General features: G+C 49.1%; 1 protein-coding gene across 10 annotated transcripts in view; it reads right to left on the minus strand.

Annotated features, from left to right (window-relative positions):
• RIPOR2 (RHO family interacting cell polarization regulator 2) overlaps positions 1-19,226 on the minus strand; it is a 221,607-nt gene that overhangs the window by 13,052 nt on the left and 189,329 nt on the right. For 8 of the 10 annotated variants that reach the window (XM_027601508.2, XM_027601509.2, XM_027601513.2 and 5 more), the window contains 10 exons: positions 19,035-19,078; positions 17,747-17,872; positions 17,358-17,506; positions 15,976-16,105; positions 11,737-12,414; positions 8,594-8,778; positions 6,130-6,301; positions 3,095-3,230; positions 1,536-1,697; positions 381-539 (listed from right to left, as the gene is read on the minus strand). In XM_027601508.2, coding sequence (XP_027457309.1) covers positions 381-539; positions 1,536-1,697; positions 3,095-3,230; positions 6,130-6,301; positions 8,594-8,778; positions 11,737-12,414; positions 15,976-16,105; positions 17,358-17,506; positions 17,747-17,872; positions 19,035-19,078 — 1,941 coding nt within the window. Of the gene's footprint in view, positions 1-380; positions 540-1,535; positions 1,698-3,094; positions 3,231-6,129; positions 6,302-8,593; positions 8,779-8,874; positions 9,979-11,736; positions 12,415-15,430; positions 15,581-15,975; positions 16,106-17,357; positions 17,507-17,746; positions 17,873-19,034; positions 19,079-19,226 lie in introns of those variants that run through there. The other 2 variants (XM_027601515.2, XM_027601514.1) reach the window with 2 other exon arrangements.

The following is a 19,226-nucleotide window of genomic DNA, read 5'->3' on the forward strand; positions in this document are numbered from 1 at the left end:
TTGTGAACCCCACTTCTGCTTATTATCATGAAAGCACCACCAAAAAGGGCAACCTAACGCAGTACTGCCTGTAGACTTGACCCCACTAATGGCAAACACAATACACTAATGAAGGAAAGAAATTACGTCAGTAAATCATTCAGCAGCTTCTCGTCAACGTTACACCCCTGCTGGGTGATGGGGATGCTCTTTGTAAATCCCCACTTCATTGCCAAGAGGCTCGCTAATGTTAAGGGTCCAAAAGTCATTGAAAAGGCAGATCTGATCCCAGCTGTTGACTTAGGGGAAAAGGAAAGGTTCCCATCACTAAAGACTACGACTGAAAAGCCCGGAGCGGACTCCAAAGGGAGTCACACAGTGTGACAAAGAACGCGTCCCACCTTGCTTGGCCAGCTGGTTCACGTGACTCTCGAGGTCGCTCACACCGTGGCTGGTAAAGTAACTGTAATACTGGAAAACAGTGATGACTTCCAAAGGGAGGCTGGAGGGGAGCAGAGGCTCAGCCCGGTCCAGGATTTGGGAGACCAGGGTTTGGAACACTGTTTGGAAGGGAAAGAGGGGAAGCAGCTTTGAGGAGACGTGACCATTCATTCGTGTTTTACTGAGGTACACGGCCGGGCGAAGTCCGGCAGGTGAGCCGATCCTCAGCGTGTGGCTGCGTGAGTTTGCGTCTGTGTACACACACCTATGTGACCGCCATTTGGTCAAGATACAGAACACGGCCGGCGCCCCGTAAGGGGAGCTTCTGCCCCCTGCCCACCGTAGGTTACTAATAATCTGACTTCTGTCAACATGAATTAGCTTCACTTGTTCTTGAGCATCACGTAAATGGAATTATCTAGAATGTGCTTTTTGTATCTGGCTCCTTTTACTCAACAAAATATCTGTGAGAGTCATCTAAATTGTTGCTTGTACCAGTAATTTATTCTTTGTAAAAACTGCTGTGTAATACCCTATTATATGAATATGTTACGATATAAATACAATATACACATATATATACTATATATATGTATACACACACACATTCTATATACACACATACATACACACAAAATACATTCATTTTCTTGTTGGTGGGCATTTGGGTTGTTTCTGATTTTCGGCTTTTGTGAAGAAAGCTGCTATGAAACATTTTTAGGCGTGTCCTTTTTTGTGAGTATAAGCATGTATCTCCCTTGATATACTTAGGAGTGGAGTTGCTGGGTCATAGGGTAGGGGTATATTTAGCTGTAGGAGAAAATGCCAGTTTTTCCCAAGTGGTTATCCCCCGTGACACTCTTGTTCTGGTGACATTTTAATGAAAAAAGTCTACAGCCACCTAAACGGCCATACACAAACACAGTGCTTTTAAAAGTCACTGCTGATATTCTGAATTAAAACACGGTCAAGTCTTTCTGTCCTTAGATGGTACTGAGTAGATGATGCCTCCTCTGCAGAGTCAGCCTGTCCCAGGGGAAGTGGGGAGGGACCCCGCCGGTGCTCACCTGCAAGTCAACGGCAGAGACGCCTTCCTCCCCACCACTGCCCCGTACCTGGGTCTGCAAGTCCTGGGTATTCTCTGTTGATGATTCTGGCAAAGCTGGCTTCTAGCTGCTTCATCACTCGGTCAGCCGAGCTGTGGTAGACAGCGACTGGGCTGCAGCACTTGGTCCAGAAGGACAGCAAAGACAGCTTTTTGTGAAATTCTGGGATGGCTGGAAGAGAAGAGCAGCCCCCACCCCATGACGCACGTTTTGAATGAAGCAGATGAAGAGATGTACCTGCGCGGGGGCACGGCCGGCACCAGGGCCTCTCTCTCTCTCTCTTTTTAAGACTGTAGTTTTTATTTATTTATTTATTTATTTATTTTTTAAGTAGGCTCTACACCCAGTGTGGGGCTTGAACGCACAACCCCGAGATCCAGAGTCGCAGGCTCCACCGACTGCCAGGCGAGCCAGCTGGGCGTCCCCAAAAGATTGTGGTGTTGAATCGGAACTACAGGATTCCTCTGTACGTGGCAGATTTTCCAAAGGGCAAAGACGTTATTATGACAAGGAGCTCCTCTAGCCTGGGCAGCCAAGAAAACGCAGCAAAAGCAAAGCCGTTTGCTTTTAGTGAGAGAAAACACAGTAGCTCTACTCTTGGAAGACGCTTTCACCGTCTCCTGTCCGGTAACTCGACAGAACACCGTAGAGGCTCAGGGAAGGACACCCCAGGGGGTTTTTCTGCAGGGACGACACGGAGCGGGAGGCGGCTCGAGGAGTCTGACACGCTGCCCGGGGGACTCCCGGGCTGAGCTCATGAAGAGCATCGTGCCAGGCCGCACAGGGTCGGCGTTTCCCGTGTGTGTGCTCGTGATCACGGGGAGGCGCCTGGGAGCGGGGACGACACGAGTCACTCGCACCCTGAGTGTCCGGTCCCTTTTCCTGCCTCTCGGCCACGTGCCAAGGTCCCCCTCTCCCGGGAGGAGCCGAAGAGGGGGCACAAATGTACGAGGAGAACCTACAGGGACTTCTGTTGGAGGCTTCAGCAGACCTCACCTGGAAGACCCTGGTGCCCCACGACCCCCACGGGCTCTCTGACGTGAACAAAGACAATAACTCCTGTCTGCAAAAGAGCTCTGTAGCCAGACCACACACATTCCAAGGCATCTTCCCCGGGTCAAGCTCTCACCTAAAACTCTTTGAACCAGGGGCTTTCCTGAATGCCTGCAACTCCACACACGTCTCCCTTCTCCAAGGAGAGTCGGGGCGCACCCTGCACCTGCCCGACAGCCGCCACGGGAGCTCCGCAGCCCAAGCACCCCCCCGGTCACCCGTCCCTCACGGAACAGCCGGTGGAGAAAGTGTGAGAAACTGCCCAGGAGCCGGACGCTGGTTCTGTTTAGGTTCCAGTGTCTGACTCCCGGGGCTGGAGGGCCGTCCAGAAAACACAGTGTCTGCTGGTTGGACGCAGCGGTGTTAATGAGGCCACACCAGTGTGCGGCCATTCCTCTACTTTGGGGCCCGAGCGTGGGCTCCTGCCGTCCTGACGAAGCACGGATGAATGTGGCCAAGGAGTGCGGGCCAGTGGCCGCCGTCTGCGTGGATGGCGGTGACACGCAGCTGCTTACCTTCAATGACGGAACTCATGTTCCCTATGTTCTCATCGCTGACCGCTGACAGTTTCTCCACCACCTGGATTTGCCTAGAAAGCTTCTCTAAGAGATTGCTCGCCACGAATGGGGTTTTGCTTGAGAAAACAATTTGCTGAGGAAACAAACAGAACCAGTGAGTCAGTTAGGTTGTTGTCGACGGGGGTTTCCTGGCCCAACTTCCTCCTTCCTAACTCGGCGGTGAGGCTAACTCAACCCATTTGGGGGTTGGATTCCAGTTTGAGAACATTCCTCATTCCACGCCGATGACAACATCTGATGAAATCACACCCATGTTTTGGTTGCTTTAAACGTTTTTTCCGCGCCCATATAGATTCTGGAACATTCTCAATAACAGAGCTGCAAGGTTATTATAACATTGCCTTTGCTTTTATGTATTGCAACTCTGTAAATCCTCTTTGAGACCCGGAAGGCATATTTAGGCTGCTCATCTGTGTGCTAACAGAAAAAAAAGATTTATCTTACAAGTAGTTATTTTTCACAGCGTGGATTTCGTTCCTTGTTTTCAAGCTGAAAATTATGATTATAATCATAATCATAAAATCATGATTATAATCAAGACTATCTCGTTCTAATTAGTGAGTGCTTTTTATGTACCAGGCACTGGTCTGAGCCCATGTATTAGCTCATGCTCTTTCTCACAGCCACCCTGTGAGGTGGGTACTATTGATCGTCCATTTCAAAGATTTTTTTTTTTTAATTTATGTACTTACTTACTAATTTATTTAGAGAGTGCCCGAGCAGGGAGAGGAGCAGAGGGAAGAGGAGAGAGAATATCCCAAGCAGACTCAGAGCTGAGAGGGCTCGATCTCATGATTCTGGGGTCACGACCTGAGCCGAAACCAAGAGTCAGATGGAGCCACCCAGGTGCCCCTTGGTATTCCATTTTACTGTTGAGGAAACTGAGGCCAGAGAGGTCAAGAAACGTGCCCACGGCCACATACACAGCAAGTGATTTCACCTGTGTGCAAGTCATAAGAGTCAAGGGCATGAGGACAGGAGTCAGTTGCTGCCTGCACGTTCCCGGCCTTTCTTTGTCCCTCAGAGACCTGCCCCCATCGCGTGGTAGGCATGGGTGCAGGGTGCAGCCTGTACCATCTTCCTGCACTAAATCCTCCAGACTACACAAATAGGATTTTCAAATTCAAAAGTCTAGCGTAGCAATTATGTACTGATGCCTTTCATGTAAGTAAATACAGTAGAAATGAACTGATTTGGGGGATAATTATAGCCATTATGATTCTTACGGAACGCCCATTTTTATCTCTTTGCAATTATATACCAAATGAAGACATTAACTCACCGATTCAGCAGGGGATGTGAGTTAGAAATTAAGTTTCTACTCTTACTCCTTCATTCCACCTCTTTCTATCTACCTCTTTTGTTTTTCTGGCACTGATTTTCCCCACAGAGGAGCTGACTTGTTATAACCATGGCCTGAGTACAGACAAGAACATGGCACTGAGTATCGCTTGCCAATTCGTCTTTGAGAGAAAACATCCATTCCTTGATGGAAGAGAATTCTCTTACGTTTCACAAAATAATGACTTTCCCTCTAAAAGGCAAACGGGTCGCTGGGCCAGCCCAGAATCAGGCTCAGCAAGGACAAAGAACTGTGAAAACTGTCTCATTCCAGTAGTTGGGGCATAGAGAATAGCTATTAAGTAAACCACAATCCTTGCCCATTTTGGTCTGAAAAAAAAAAAATTGCACCTCCTGCCAGATTGTCAGTAAATGGCTTACAAATTCGACAGTCAACAGAAGAGATCAACTGGGATGTTGGCCAACTTAGTGCAAGAGTCCTAATTGCCCACCAGTTTCCCACAGCGTCTGAGGTGACTTTGTGGTTCTTTATTCATGGAGGAGAAGCATATTCTACATCTCATCACAAGCGTGTTATGGAAGAAGCACGTTAACCCACCTCTGGCCTCTCCGCGACCCCTTCCTCCTTACCCTGCCTCTTGCCTTCCGGTGGGTCCCATGCTCTCAGGAGCATGATTCCTCCCTCCTTGACACCCTTCCCGCCTGGTCAATCCCCGTGAAGACCGTTACGTGTGCTTTCCCCTTCTTATCCTGTTCCCCACACAGGCAAGTAGGCTGGAGCAGACGGGCAAGCAGGCAAGGAGGAAGCATTTAAGTAGATGCTCAGGGAAAATGTTTTGTTCAAGAAGCTAAAGCACTTCCTGCAACAAAAGAATTTCGAAATATTTGCTTCACTGTTGCAAAATCTTAACCGGTAAACAACCTGAAATGAAAAGAAAAATAAGCCCCAGGGTGTCCCAGGATGAGAGATAACTGGTGATGATAAGGGCCTATGAAAGTATTCATTCTCATCGCTGATAGGTATTTATTCGATATCTGGAAAGCCCAGGTTATATCCTGCAGCATTTTGCCTTTAGCCGTCCAGGTGGTAGAAAGCTAAGTCAGGGGACAACTGCACATTAACAGACGCTCAGTAACTCCTGCTTTCAAAGTCCATTCATTTGCAGATGGCACAATACAATTTTTTTTCCTTAGTCATATTTCTCTTTTATCAAATGATTTGAGATCAAGGGCTAACCTATGACCTTTTAAAGTGTGGAGAGCTAGGGGGCGCCTGGGTGGCTCAGTTGGTTAAGCGTCTGCCTTCGGCTCAGGTCATGGTCCCGGGGTCCTGGGATCGAGCCCCGCGTCGGGCTCCCTGCTCCGCGGGGAGCCTGCTTCTCCCTCTGCCTCTGCCGCTCCCCCTGCTGTGCTCTCTCTCTCCCTCTCTCCCAAATAAATAAAATCTGAAAAAAAGAATAAAGTGTGGAGAGCTAGGTTTTAAGATAGAAAACCCCCGGGTCCAGGGAGGATGGTGATGCCCACGAGAATGTTGGAGTTGGCCCAACTCAAAGCAGGACTGTTCTCTTTTTCCTGAATTTTCCTTTCTCAGGCATAACTGAAAAAGGAAGCCCACCGGCTTGGTGCATCCACACCCTGGGCTCTAAAGCCGACACAGTCACCGACCCTACCTGAACGAGCTGGGTGCAGTACTGAAGGTGCCTGACAATGGTGATGTCCAGGCTTTCATTTCCTGTGGTCAGCGGCAGGGGGCTTCCGGCCACACTAGTCCCGACTCCCGTGTCTTCCGTCAGCGCTTCGCTGAGGTGCCCCCTGGCTTCGGGGTGTACTGATCTGTAAGTGCTGAACCAGGAAGGGGGGCAAGACGTTAGTTTCTCTCATCATGGAAACCCCAGGTCACCGCAACAAAATCAGGGAAGGCCCCCCGGTGGTGCCCACCGAAAAGGAGGCTTCCACTAAGCCTGCCTTGAAAAACCGAGATACCTTTCAAAAGCTACTTCTCGATTCAGCCTGGTCACCAATTTGCCTTGTTAAAAGAGCACACAAACAGATTGCTTCCAGAGTTCTCTGTTTGCTGCCCAAGCACAATGAGCCATTTGTAAAGCTGGCACACCAAGGAGTCTTTGAGACAGGCTCTCATTTTGCACTTGTTACACTTTCTTGCTCTGTGGATGGGGGTACTTTGCCAAATTTTCTGGGATTAAGCCGTCCTCTGTATTTGTGGTTGCCCCAACAGCAATACCATTAAGAAGCAATGTCAAGGCGTTTTCTTGGCCTCAGATCAATTGCTACTTGAAGAAAAGGAGAAAAGGAAAGCTGCCAACAGGAGACATGATGTTCTGCCTCAGACAAAGGCTACCAGGGGGCATTTGAATCCTTCCAGGCGGCGCTTGGTTCTGCCTCTCCTGCCCGGTTTCATCCTCCCCGTAGAGCTGTCTCAAACTGTATCACGATGGGCACTTACATTTACAAATAAATCTGTTGCCTCTATTATCCAATTTTGTTCTGAAAATTAATCTGTGTGGGAAAGAGGGAGTAGTCTCATTTCACACAAGGGAGGGCTGACTGGCAGAGATAGTCACCCCTGTGTCCTGTTACACGGCCGGGCAGCAGCCAGGCAGCTGGTGGCTTCTGGGCTCATGCCCCCAGCCCCTGTGATTTACAAAGATCGTGCACTCGAGCTTAGACGCCTTGAACGCCTTACTCCAATTCCCAGTTGCCTCCAAGGGGAAAGCACTCTCTGTCCCGGCCATCAACACATATTTAAAAACACACACACAATTTCTACAATCTCCCCTAATCCCGCCGGTGACATAAAATTGATCATTTTAGACAATTTAATATCAACGGTCTATAAAATGTACAAAACCCATGATGTTTTTGTTGTGAAGATGTTTCTGATGGCAACAAGAGTAAGAGTTTAGACCGATGTCTGACTTTGACATATCATGTAACAGCTTAAGCTAAGGAGTAGAAGGATTTTTGGTTTAGAAGCATTTCACAAGTTCGATCAGGTTAGAAAAATCTCAGCACAGAATGTAGGAGCATAACGTCAACCTTCCATTCATTGAATGCATTTTGTTTGCCATGCCCTCAGCTTGCTCAATGGATAAATTCTGTTTCTCATGTTTTCGTTTCCTGATTTTGGAAGAATGAGCCCTCTAGGGACGAGAAAGCCCTCAAAAATGTTACCGGAACATCATCCACACAAAGAGAGTTTGGTGAAGATTGGACAACTGGAGCTCCCTGTGACTTGAAATCTTGTTTGCATAACATGTCAAAGGTAAAGATGGTGGAGATCTACCCTTTCCTTTGGGAAAGTATGTGTGGGTCTCACCCCAACAGTTAATGAAAATGAGTATGCTCAACTGTGCTTGTTTTGCTTTAGCTGAAGTCACAAAATAGACCCCAGACTCTAGCTCCAAACACAAGTTCTGGCTGTCCAAGAAAGCCTGATGGAGAAGGTGATGGTATTTCACCTTCATTGTCCCTTCCTGCTGCCTCACCCCTGCCCGCCCCAGAGAAGGCACATTCTCCACCTGGTAGACTGGAGAACAAAGCAATCAGTTCTCAGTGATCAGTCGGGCATCCCTCGTTCTAAGGGAAATAGTTGGCCCGGGCTGAACCTGGCTTGGATATGTGCACGGATGAGCTTGACCTACAACTACTTTGCCAAAGGGGGCAAGAGCTAAAGGAGTGGAAAAAGCAGAGCATAACAAAATGAAGAGATTTGAGAACCAAGTACAACGGATCATCCAGTAAAAGTTCTCCGGAAACATAGCATATTTAGTTAATTTAGAATTAATTACATTGGGGTCAGGTTGTAGACCCTGAACCCTCCAAGATGTAAGTGCACACACACACACACACACACACACACACACACACACACACTCATACAAACATGTCCCCTTCATTTATGAGGAAGAAAAGCAATTCATTTTTCCTTGAACTGCACAAAAGAGGTGAATGATATTTAAAAATTGTCTTCAACAATAAAGGGGAACTGAAAGGCAATGGCCAGTCCTGTGGGGAGTTCTCCTCCCGGAGAGGTGCCCAGGTGCCAACCGATAGTGACAAAAAAACCACTGGACACATCTTAGAGGTATAAGCACACGCTAACTTTATACTTACCTATTTTTCTCGGTCTCATTGTCTGAAAATACGGAGTCTGCGCCTCCACCAACATTACAAACCTCATCACCATCCTCCTCTTCCTCGTCAAAGTCAGAGGTGTTCAGGAAATCAAAGCTTTCTAAAGCACTTTCAACTGTAAGACTTAAACTGGAAGACCTGCTGCGGCTTCCGGCTGGCTTGCACTGCAAAGGCAGAAGGCATCAGGGAGAAGATCAACACATCCAGAAGCGGAAAACGCGACACACAACATTCAACTTGAGATGTGACACTTTTTGGGTTTTTTTCAAGCTTTTATTTTTTTATTGAGCTTGGCGTTAAAAAAAAAAAAAAAGCATTTAAATCTTCATATTAAAAAAAAAGTACAATGATGGATAGAGTGACACAATATCTGGGGTTTGTTCCAAAATCATCTGGAGGGAAAGAAGCAGGGAGAAGAACAGACAAAACAAGACTGGCCATGAGTCGACATCGTGGAAGCCGGGGGTGGGGGGATGGGCACATCGGGAGGCATTATAGGATTCTCTCTACTTCTGCCTGAAAGTTTTATAATGAAAAGTTGAGGGAATATGACAGCCCAGAAAACCCTGGGAAACAGAACTGCTCGAGCCCTCCCTCTGCCTAGTGCTCAACCCCAAAGAAAATACAACCAGCAGACAAATCTAAAGAGTCATGGGGTCAATGCCAAATGCTAACCTATCTGTAAGGTTATGTGGTCATGTTTGCACTGTCCTGAGACAGAAGCTGGCTGCCCAAGGAACCTGTTCTAAAGGATTAACAAAACCAACCCCAGAAAGAGAAAACAACTCCCACTCACCCAACTCATACTCCCTATGTAAGTAGACTTCAATATTAATTTTACATTCATGGCGTATAATTGGCTCTGTGCGTCAAGGAGAAAAGGAAGGGCACGGGCGCCGCAGGAAGGAGCCCTGCGACCTCTATGGCTTTGCCTCTGCAGGAACAAGTTCTACCGCTTCCCTGACTGGGCCCTGGGATTATGTGAACACACCCATTCTGGGGTCTGCCGAACACAGACAGAAGCATGACAAACAGAACAACGTCAGCTGCCACGGGCACAGGGATGGAAACACGTCCTTCCGAGTATTCAAGAGGACGGACGCTGGGGTGCATTGAACGGGACCAGTCCTGCAAGGCAGAAGAACCAAAGGTCCTCCATCCAGTTAGGTGGCCCTCCTTGCTCACTTCGTAACATAAGACAGGCAGCGCCTGGCAGGGATCTGTCTCTGAGACTCAAGATGGCACAAAAGCACAGGGGAAACCGTCTTTTGGTCTCTTAAATCAGAGTTGTTTCATTCACCCTCAGTGATCTCCGTCCCAGAGGCAGCATCATTTAGTTTCTGATCCTCAAGAGGCTTAGCATCCTAGGAATGTGAAGGGGGGAAAAAGAGAAAGCTTTGTCTAGCAGATGCTTTAATTCCGGCTGGATCCACAGTCACTTGCCCCAGACCTACACTCGAATGCTGTTTTCAATCACAAGAGAGCGAGAAGGAGCCAGTCCAGACACAACCCAGTCCTTTCTTAACTAGCTAACTGCTGAACTTGACCTCACACAGGATGGATGTGTTTAAATATCTATCATAACAAAGGGATGGACACTTAAGGATTTTAGGGGCAGGATTGTGTTGGAAGAACAGCAGATTGAAATAATACTCTGGAAAGAAATCTGTGACCACCAGGTTTTTATAAGACTCACAGATGGCTTGCTCAGTGTTCGCTGGTGGATCCAGCTACTTATCAGCCATCTAGATGCCTAGAAATGGGAGCTGCTCTCCCCACTCGCTTTCTCTAAGGCGTTTGCTGTAGGTGGGGGTCAGTTGTGTCTTTAAATTTCACACCTTTCGCGCACGAAGCAAAGCTGGTCAACTCTGCCCACAGCAGTTTATGGAGGGAGTAGAAGATGTTTTCACTGGAGAATTAGACAAGCAGCCTCCATGCAGGAGTCCTGAGCAGGGGCTTCTGAGAAGTGTTTTCCAGAAAGCAGATTCAGAGAGCCCTGGCCTGCTTCTCAGAGGGTGTACTAGCAGCTGAATTAGTCCGTCATGAGCACTGGAGGACCTGGAGAGTTGGGGCAGGAAGTCTCATCTGCCTGGGGACCAATCCCCCCGGAGGTAGGTGAGCACCACCGAGAAGGGTGAGGCAGTCAGCAAAGCCTTGGAAATGTGTTTCCATGTGCCACTAAGAAGACCAGGTTTTATGAACAGTCATATAAGGGGATGAGACAGGCTTCTGTGGGCTGAATCTCAGCTTGCCCCTGGCACCTTATTTTCAAGCCCATTTGGTAGGAAAGGTCACCAAAGAACAGCTCTTTCATGGAAAAGGATCCAATTTCTCTTCTGTATAGCAAAACCAGAGTCGCCAAGCGAAGAACACAAGACGTGGCAGTGGGATTCGGGACAAAATTCAGGTTCTGTCCTCCTGCGCAGTGTTTTAAAAAGTTTAATCCATATGCCCCGCGGCAACATATATGCTCTGGTGTAGCAACCATAACCTCGTTCTTAGGTCCTCCCCTGCCTGAGGGGAAATCATCCCTCTCGCTCTCCCCTCCCACCCGGTCCACCCTGAGCTGTCTGACCAGGAGCAGGGTTGAGAGGGATAGCTCTGGTGGTGTTGGGGGTCCCTGACTTCTGGAGCACAGGAGATGGTGATCTGTGCATGAGGAATCGCAGGTTCCGACTCACCGGTCGGGACCAGACCAGAGAAGGGGGGCTGCAGGGGGAGGCCAGGTGGGGAGATGGGCCTGTGGCTCCATCAGGGTCGCCTCGCTCTTGACTTCAGTCAGGAAGGGACTCTATCCAGTAGCATCTCAATGAGATTATGATCCTCAAAATGCCTCCCTTTCCCATTTGGGATTGCAGTGACTAACTCCGGGGCTGGAGGAGCGCAGACATTCCTCAGAGCTGGTGCTTTAACTCCTAATCATCTTAGTGAAGCTGATCTGCTGTCAGGGAAATAAAAATGAACATGGGCTCCTGGTGTTTAAAACTCAGTGCCATTCAAATGACAATTGCCGGTTCTGTGATGAAACAGGAGAAAACACAAAGATACACAACTTTCGAGAGGATGTTGGCTTCAGACACCTCTCTCCAAACCTAATCCAATTTCCCTAAAACGGTACTTACTTTTAGGATATCATCCAAACGCATGACTTCTTGGTTCAGATCCTGAAACTCTTTGTACTGCTCTTTATGTGGCTCTAGTGCAAGGAAAAGCCCACTGAAGGCATCCTCCAAGCTTCCATCAAGGAAGGATCTACAGCCTTCAGACTCTCCACTGACAGAGCCCTCAAAGAGCAGCCTCTCCGCGGCCACCGGCACCTCGGTCGAAGTGAGCCTCTTGACCAGCTGCTTCGTGAGGTTTCCTTCGAACGTGTCCAGTTCCACGGGCTTGAGCTCGGAGGCCTCATCAGACTCCCGCAGGAGCACCTCCGCCACATTCTTCCCCAGGAACAGGTGCTCTGGGCCGGCCCCTGCAGATGCTCGGCCTGCCTCGGGGGTCCGGCGCCCGTCTGTGTCCTCCTTCACCTGTGGCTCTGGCTCTGGGCCTCCTCTGGAGGAGTTTCTGGAAGATGCTGAGCCGGAGTCCTCCGTGCCCTCGTTCCGGGAGGCCAGGTTGCTGTGGTTGAGCTCTGAGGGGGTGATGGTAATTTCTGGATTCGCTGAGCCCGTGGTGGACGGAGAGCCGGCGGGGTGGGGGGTGAGGGCACAGTCCCCGTTGGGCAGGTCGCTGAAGCTGAGAGACAGGGGTGTTTTCTCCTCAGCTGCCTTTCCGTGGACAAAGACGTCATCAGGTAGATTAGTCTGTGGATAAAAGGCGTCTCGTCATTATTTTAAATACCAGTGATGTGCTCGGTGTGATTTATTTCCAGACAAAATGCCAGGCAATGAAAATACACAACCAGCACTTTCATAACATTAACATGTTAGTTGATTCTGTGCGCGCACGTGTGTGTGTGGTTGCAAGTGTGGCAAAAGAAAACAAGCCCTTACAAACCATTTCTAGGTCAAAGTTCATTATTCTATTCTTGGGTTTGACATCTTTCAAAAGGAAAGATAGGGGGCGGGGAGGGAACAGAGCCTGTTTCCTAAAATCCAGGATCTCGCAGTATTTGGCAGCCATGGCTATGAATAACACTACCACATATTTTTTTTTTTGGCATTTGTCTCAAAAGACTTTCCAACACTCATGCTAGTTCACTCAAAAGATGTGATGCTTTGTTCTGCTTCAGTTCTCGTAAATTATTTTAAAAGAATCTCTACCCACAAATCCCAAGTCCTTGAAAATGTTCTATTAATTTAGTAACCATACCACAAATAACTGAAGGCCAGAAATATACTTGCAAAGCCTCCACAAAAATGGGAGAAAAAGATTTTTTGGTTCTTTTTCAGGATTGCAAAGCCAGAACTCTCGGGGCATCTAGAAACACCACGTCCTCTTGTCAGGCTGACCCGGACTGGGTCAGCTACGCTGTGATTCATGAAGCAGAACTCAGAAGGGAGAGAGGTTACAAATATCCAGGTAATCAAGATCATTTGTTTATGCAGGCATTGAAATGATTTCCAAGTCATCCCTCCCTGTGCTGCGGTCTGTGTGGTCTCTCACTTCCCAAATGCTGCTCCGTAGAAAAAGTTTTCTGGTGATTGGAGATCAGCTCCTTCGAAATGGAGTTCTGATTTCTCTTGGGTTCTGGATTTGATCTTTTAAGTAAATGGTAAATACCAAGCTCATGCCCACTTGAATTCTATGGGCAGCAAGGAATGATCACAATAGTGCTGGGAATAAGCCCAGGAAACAAAAATGTTCCCGGAAGTGAAATGGGAGCAGACAGAAAGACAAAAGCTCCCCGTCCTCCCCAGCAGTGTTCCTGGTCCCCCCACTGCTGGATTGGGGGCCCCCAGATCCTAACATGTGCAGTTAGCTCAACCCAAACTTTCCATTCTCATCTGGTTGGAGGGTGATTCATTTTAACCACGGGATGAGTAAAAGGATGGGTCCCCGGGGCACTCAAGTAACATCTGCAGGCTCAGGATCGCCTCTAAAGAATGTTTTCTTCCAATAATGATCCCCGAAGTGTGCTGCTCAGAGTCCTGGGGGGCGGGGCTGAGGGTGGAAGGAATTCTGGAACCTTCTCAGCAGCTGCTGAGGAACAGGTGGGGCCCCAACGGCTCCAGTGATTGTTTAATTCAGTGTCCTCTGTCCTCTGTCTGCACCCCACACCTTCCGCCTCGAGGAGAGAGAAAGGGGGAACTTCTGGTAGGAACGGGGGTCCCTTAGGCATCTCCCAGAACCTTAGGCCCTCCAGGGGGTCCTGCCCCATCTCATCTCATCTTCAAAGCACATCCCCCTGGCTGCTTGGGATGGTGGGAGGCCCCATGCTCCTAAAGCAGATTTGTCTTGGGGCTCGTGCTCCTAAAGCCGATTTGCACCTACGTAAGTGGACAGCATGGAGTTAGACTGAGTTGAGGGGACTTACGGTATGCCAAGGGGACGAGCCCACGAACAGACACATGACACTATGAGGAAGTGTGTTCTAACTGAGGCATGGCATCGTGAGGCAGGATCCTGGCACGGGGAAGGCTGCCGCCCGGGGAAACAGGTAGTCCCAGAGCTCAGCCCCACGGGATGGGGAGGTGCAGGCGAGGAGCATGAAGGAACAGTATGTGTGGACAGAGGGCAGCCCCCGAAGGGGGTGGTGGAGCTGGAGGGTGGTGGGTGTTCAGGGGGCTGGAGCAGAGGACCAAGAACAGGCAATGGCAGGCATGCCAGGCATGGCAAGCTGCCCTGAGGGCCGGATGGGTGCAACCGCTCTGAGGAATCCGCCTTTATCCAAAAGGCTATGGGAAGCCATCGAGTTTTTTCTAATCTTGCTCTCATTTAAATTATGTTATTAAAACCCCTACCAAATCCCTCCACAACTCACAGTATGTGAGCGTGTATACACAAGTTATATCGATAGTTACGTATACAACTGCTTCCGCTATACATCCATTTTTGGGTCCATGCGTTCATGCACATTTTCCTTCTAGAACCTTCCTATTTGCCTTGGAAACTCCACTAGGTTAGCCTGGCCCTTCTCACCTGTGCTTTGTAATTCACTGAATTAGATGTGATTACTATCATCATTAACTAGAAGACTTTTTAGTCCTTTCCTTTCTGCACATTCAAAGATTACTCTTTTTTTTCCCCCAAAGGTAACTTTTATACGGCTGCAAAGAGCAGGCTCTTCCATGTCTGTATGTACATGTGTGTGTATTCTCTTGTGACAGAATGTGTGACACAGAGAACGTAGCTCACCTACTGCATTCCTGACTCTACCAACGAAAGAGCTCCGTTTACTAACATGGTATAAAGCTAACAGACACTACCGTAAACTCAGGCTAAGAACCTCTTTAAATAGAAATAGCTCTAGGAAAACTGGCCGGAAGCCTTCTGACTCCCTCGAACCCCAGGTTTTGAAGGCTAAAACCACGCGTGAAGACTGTCCTCGTGATAAACTCGCCTAACTTGGGAGCGAACACCTTCTTTGACCGCGAGTGTACTTGTATTTTTCAAGAACGACGATCTTGTTACCATGGATATCTTGGCCACTGCGGCGAGAAATCACGGCACAAAAGCAGGGCGCAGGGGGGAGAGGGACAAGCAGTGGCTGTGACGAGGGCGCATGCAGGAGCACCCTGCCCGCCCCAGGGATGGGACAGCTGTGACCACTGCCCCGTGAGCGACATGGAGGAGAGAAGAGACACGCCGAATGAAGCAAATGAGCCCCGAGCCCCCCCGAGACAAGCACTGCACCGCGGCCAGGCCACCCACACTCACGGAAAACTCTAGCTCAGCCTTGGGTCTCAGCCTGAGGGAGGGCAGGTCACTGAAAGAGCAGCTGCGGGATAGCTTGGCAAAGAAAGTGTCCTGCAAGGCACTCAAGACAGACAGCCGCCGTGGCTTGGCTGCTGAAGGCCGCCACCACCTCTTCAGAAGTCAAAGCAAGATGGCGGAGTTAGCGGAAAGCCCCAGTTACCATGTTTCGTTAGCGTTTAACAAGCATTTCTGATTACAACAAAGACGCCGTTATTTACGTCCGTTCCTCTAAGAGGCTGACCTCAGAGAATCTCCAGAAAAGTCTGCATGTTATCAAAGCAGTCAGGGGGCCGAGGGGAGAGGGAAGACAGGAGGTTTACTGCTGTTACTGCCTCTTGGAATGTGCTTTTCTTAGTCACTCCTTGATTAGAGGGAGCTCTGGGATTAGCATGGTCAGGAATTATTGAGAACCCCTAATACCGGACGTCAAGGGTTTCACATACTGGGTGTAAGGAAGGCCTACTGCGAGTTTGACATGTCTCCTCCAGAAATCCCAGTGAACTTACGAAGAAGGAGTGATCCTTCAAAGTGGGAGTCTCCGGGGTACCCTGGCTGTACATGGACATTCTCCTCTGGAGGGCTGCCGCCTTGTTCCCAGCGCCTGAGGACGCAGTCATGTCCTCCACATCAAATGGGCTGCAACACAACAGGTCCCGTGAATGCGCGGTCGTTAAAGTCCCCTCTGACCCCTGGACTGCAGGCTGCGAAAACACCTCATCATACTAAAGTCAACTCAAACCAGTGGGAATTGGGCTGGCAGAAAATAAACCAAGATAAAAGAAAGTGGAGCAGAAAACGGAGCCCAGACCCACCCAAGGGACCACAGATTAGCATCCTAGCTTTAAGTGCAACTTATCTATACACCTAGACACTAGATAAATCTGTTTCTCCGTTCATATTAGAAATGTAAACATATTAACGCCTGTCCCCAACACACAATGTTGAAGTCTATAAAAAGTCTTTGAGCTTTGCGGGGACAGACAGGTTAACAATATAAGAAAGTAACAGACTACTGTTCTACAGAAAACAAACGTAGACTGCCACTCATTTCCGTGGACACAGAGACTTGCATGCCTGGGAGGAGGTCAGTCTGTCCACCATGACAACTTATCATCATGCCATCCGGTTCATCCAGCAAGACAAATGATCTTGCGTTCGATAGGTCAATGACTACAAATTACAAGGAGGGAAGGCCAGGCAAAAAGCACGGACAGTGTTTCAGTGACAAGAAGCAGGGTCTCTGCTACTTCTGTGGCTCACCCTCCATATTGGAAAGGGGACCCTGGGACCATGACCCGAGCCGAAGGCAGATGCTTAAAGACTGAGCCACCCAGGCCCCCCAGAAAACCACCTTTAAGTTCACTGCTCTGACAAGAGGTACTTCTTGCCCTTTGGAAATGTTCTATTGCAGGAGAGCGTGAAGGATATTGAAAAGTCTCCGAGGGCCGCGTACGGTATTTGAGGTGAAGTGGGAGAGGCGATGAAAACCCTATAGCGAGAATCGGGATCTTTCCAAGGGCGAAATATCTCCTACTGCACAGTTATTTTCCTTCCAAATTAGCTTGATTAAGACCTATATCTTTTTAAATATATATATAAAGGTTGACAGGGAGGGAAGGCAGCAGGATAAAATATTTTAAAACAGGAAGTAGGAGAGAACAGTGATAAGACAGAGGTTCTCCAACTTATGGGGACAACAGTGCACGAGCATCATCTGGTGAGCCAGAGGACAGATCCCTGGGCCCTGAGAGGTTCCGACAGAGGTCTCAGTTGGACCCGAGAGTCTCCTTCTGTGATGAGCTCCCTGGGGACTCTGATGGTCCAAGCGCCACCCTCTGAACAGCCCTAGCCTGCAGCACAGATTTTGGAACAGAAAAGGGCCACTTACTACCAGGTGATCTCCAGGCTCAGTTTGATGGTGCCGAGGTCGTTGATGTCAACGGCCACCACCTGAGGTCGGGCAGCAAAGAGCTCTTTGGTCTCGCAGGTCACGCTGCCGACCAGGAGGTGTGTGGCGAGCCCTTTGAGTTCTGTGACCTGGTGAGAGAGGGGGAGGGAAGCCTTACGGGGAGCACGGGAGAAAGGCCAGGCACGCTTCCCCTGTGTTCTTCTCGGCCCCCTGTACACGAGAGCAGTGGTCTTCACCACGGGGCGTAGAAAGGAGTCTGCGAGGTGGGGGTGGGGGGCAGCGGGAAGCAGTCGTGAACACAGGTCCCCACCCACGGGCCACCCAGCCGTGCAGCGGGAAGACATGGAGCGGCAGAGACGATACTGAACCTTGATGGAGATGAATCCAACGATCAGGGGCAGGAACACCACTTCCTCCCCATCCCAGCTCTGCTTGCCATTGGCTTCTATCTTGCCTTTCAGTTTCCACCTCTGTCGGCCGTACTTCATGAAAATCTGTGGAGAAGAACCACACCTCAGGTTCCTTCCCCGCTCCAACACCAAGATAAAAAGGCAGGGAAATAAAGCAGCTGCCTCTCCTCCCCTTCTCCATCCGCCTCCATCCACCCTTCTGGTGTGTTCTTCCACATTTCCTGGGGCCGGGGGTGGGGGTGGGGTGAAGCAGGTGGGGAGTGGGGAAGAGGCTTTCAAGGGGGAGTAAGGTCTGCTTCCCTCCAAGAGGGCGTGGAGGGCCTTCTGGTGTAAAAGGTCATCACACCGAGCCCTTGTGTGTCACCGCGGTCATGGGGACCAGTTCCTTCCCCCACGAGGCTACAAGAACTACTCCCCGGCTCCCTTACAGGGAGGAGAAACCATCAGCTAAAATCTACTTAGCAGCCAGAAGCAAGAAGTAAGACCCCCTCCTCCTGGATGAGGAAGACAGAGCTGGACAAGGATTCTGAAATCCAACATAGTCCCGGGAGAGGGTCTCCAGCTCTCCTTGCTCAGACAGGAAGATGCTCCTCCCCCTGCCCTCCCCAAGAAGAACGATCATAGAGGGTTTTGGAGGAGCCAGTTAGATAAAATAATTAAGGGAAGTTCCCTTTTGAAGGGGGAAAGATAAAAGGCTTTTTTACTTTATGGAGTATACCTTTATAAAGAAAGGTCTAGACACTAGTGTTCTTTATGAGCACTCATGATCCTGGATTAGCTCTTGCATCAGGAGAAAAGACTGCTATCAAGTACAACGGTGGAACACTAGGGAAAAGATCAGTATGGATCATATAACAAGTAAGGGTAGCTAAAGGGCCAATGTTAAGTTAGCTGCGTTGAGAACTGCACAATGCAGATGGGAGAGCATGTCCTTCTGCTTTTAGGAAAATCATGTAGGGGCGAAAGGTCCCGATGTCTGTGCATTAGTCTAAAATGGTTCAGCACAATAACAACAATCATAGCAGTAATAATAAAGCCAATGTGGCGTAATGTTAAAAATTGGTGTCTGGATGAAGAGTATGTGGGGTTCTCCATCTCCAAACTTTCTCATTGGCTTAATTTTTTTTTTTCAAAATCAACAAACGTAAAAGGGGGGGGGGAAGGCAATTTAAAAGCAAAATAATGGCCACCTGACTCCTGCCCCTCCAATCCTCGATTCTAACCGGCAGACCAACAGGTTACTTACTTCATATTGATCTCCCGGACAGAGGCGAGCAAAACCAGCCAGACCTGTAAGGAAGCAACCGGGATGAGGTGTAGAATAGGTTTCCCCTCTTCACAAGCCCACACTGGCACAGTTACAAACCAAAAGCATCAGACCTCTGTGAAAGCTCATGCTATGGTTTTGGGGGAGCACCTGAGGGCGCAGCCATGGCTG

This window comes from Zalophus californianus, chromosome 7, assembly GCF_009762305.2.
Source record: "Zalophus californianus isolate mZalCal1 chromosome 7, mZalCal1.pri.v2, whole genome shotgun sequence".
In the NCBI taxonomy this organism is placed as follows: domain Eukaryota; kingdom Metazoa; phylum Chordata; class Mammalia; order Carnivora; family Otariidae; genus Zalophus; species Zalophus californianus.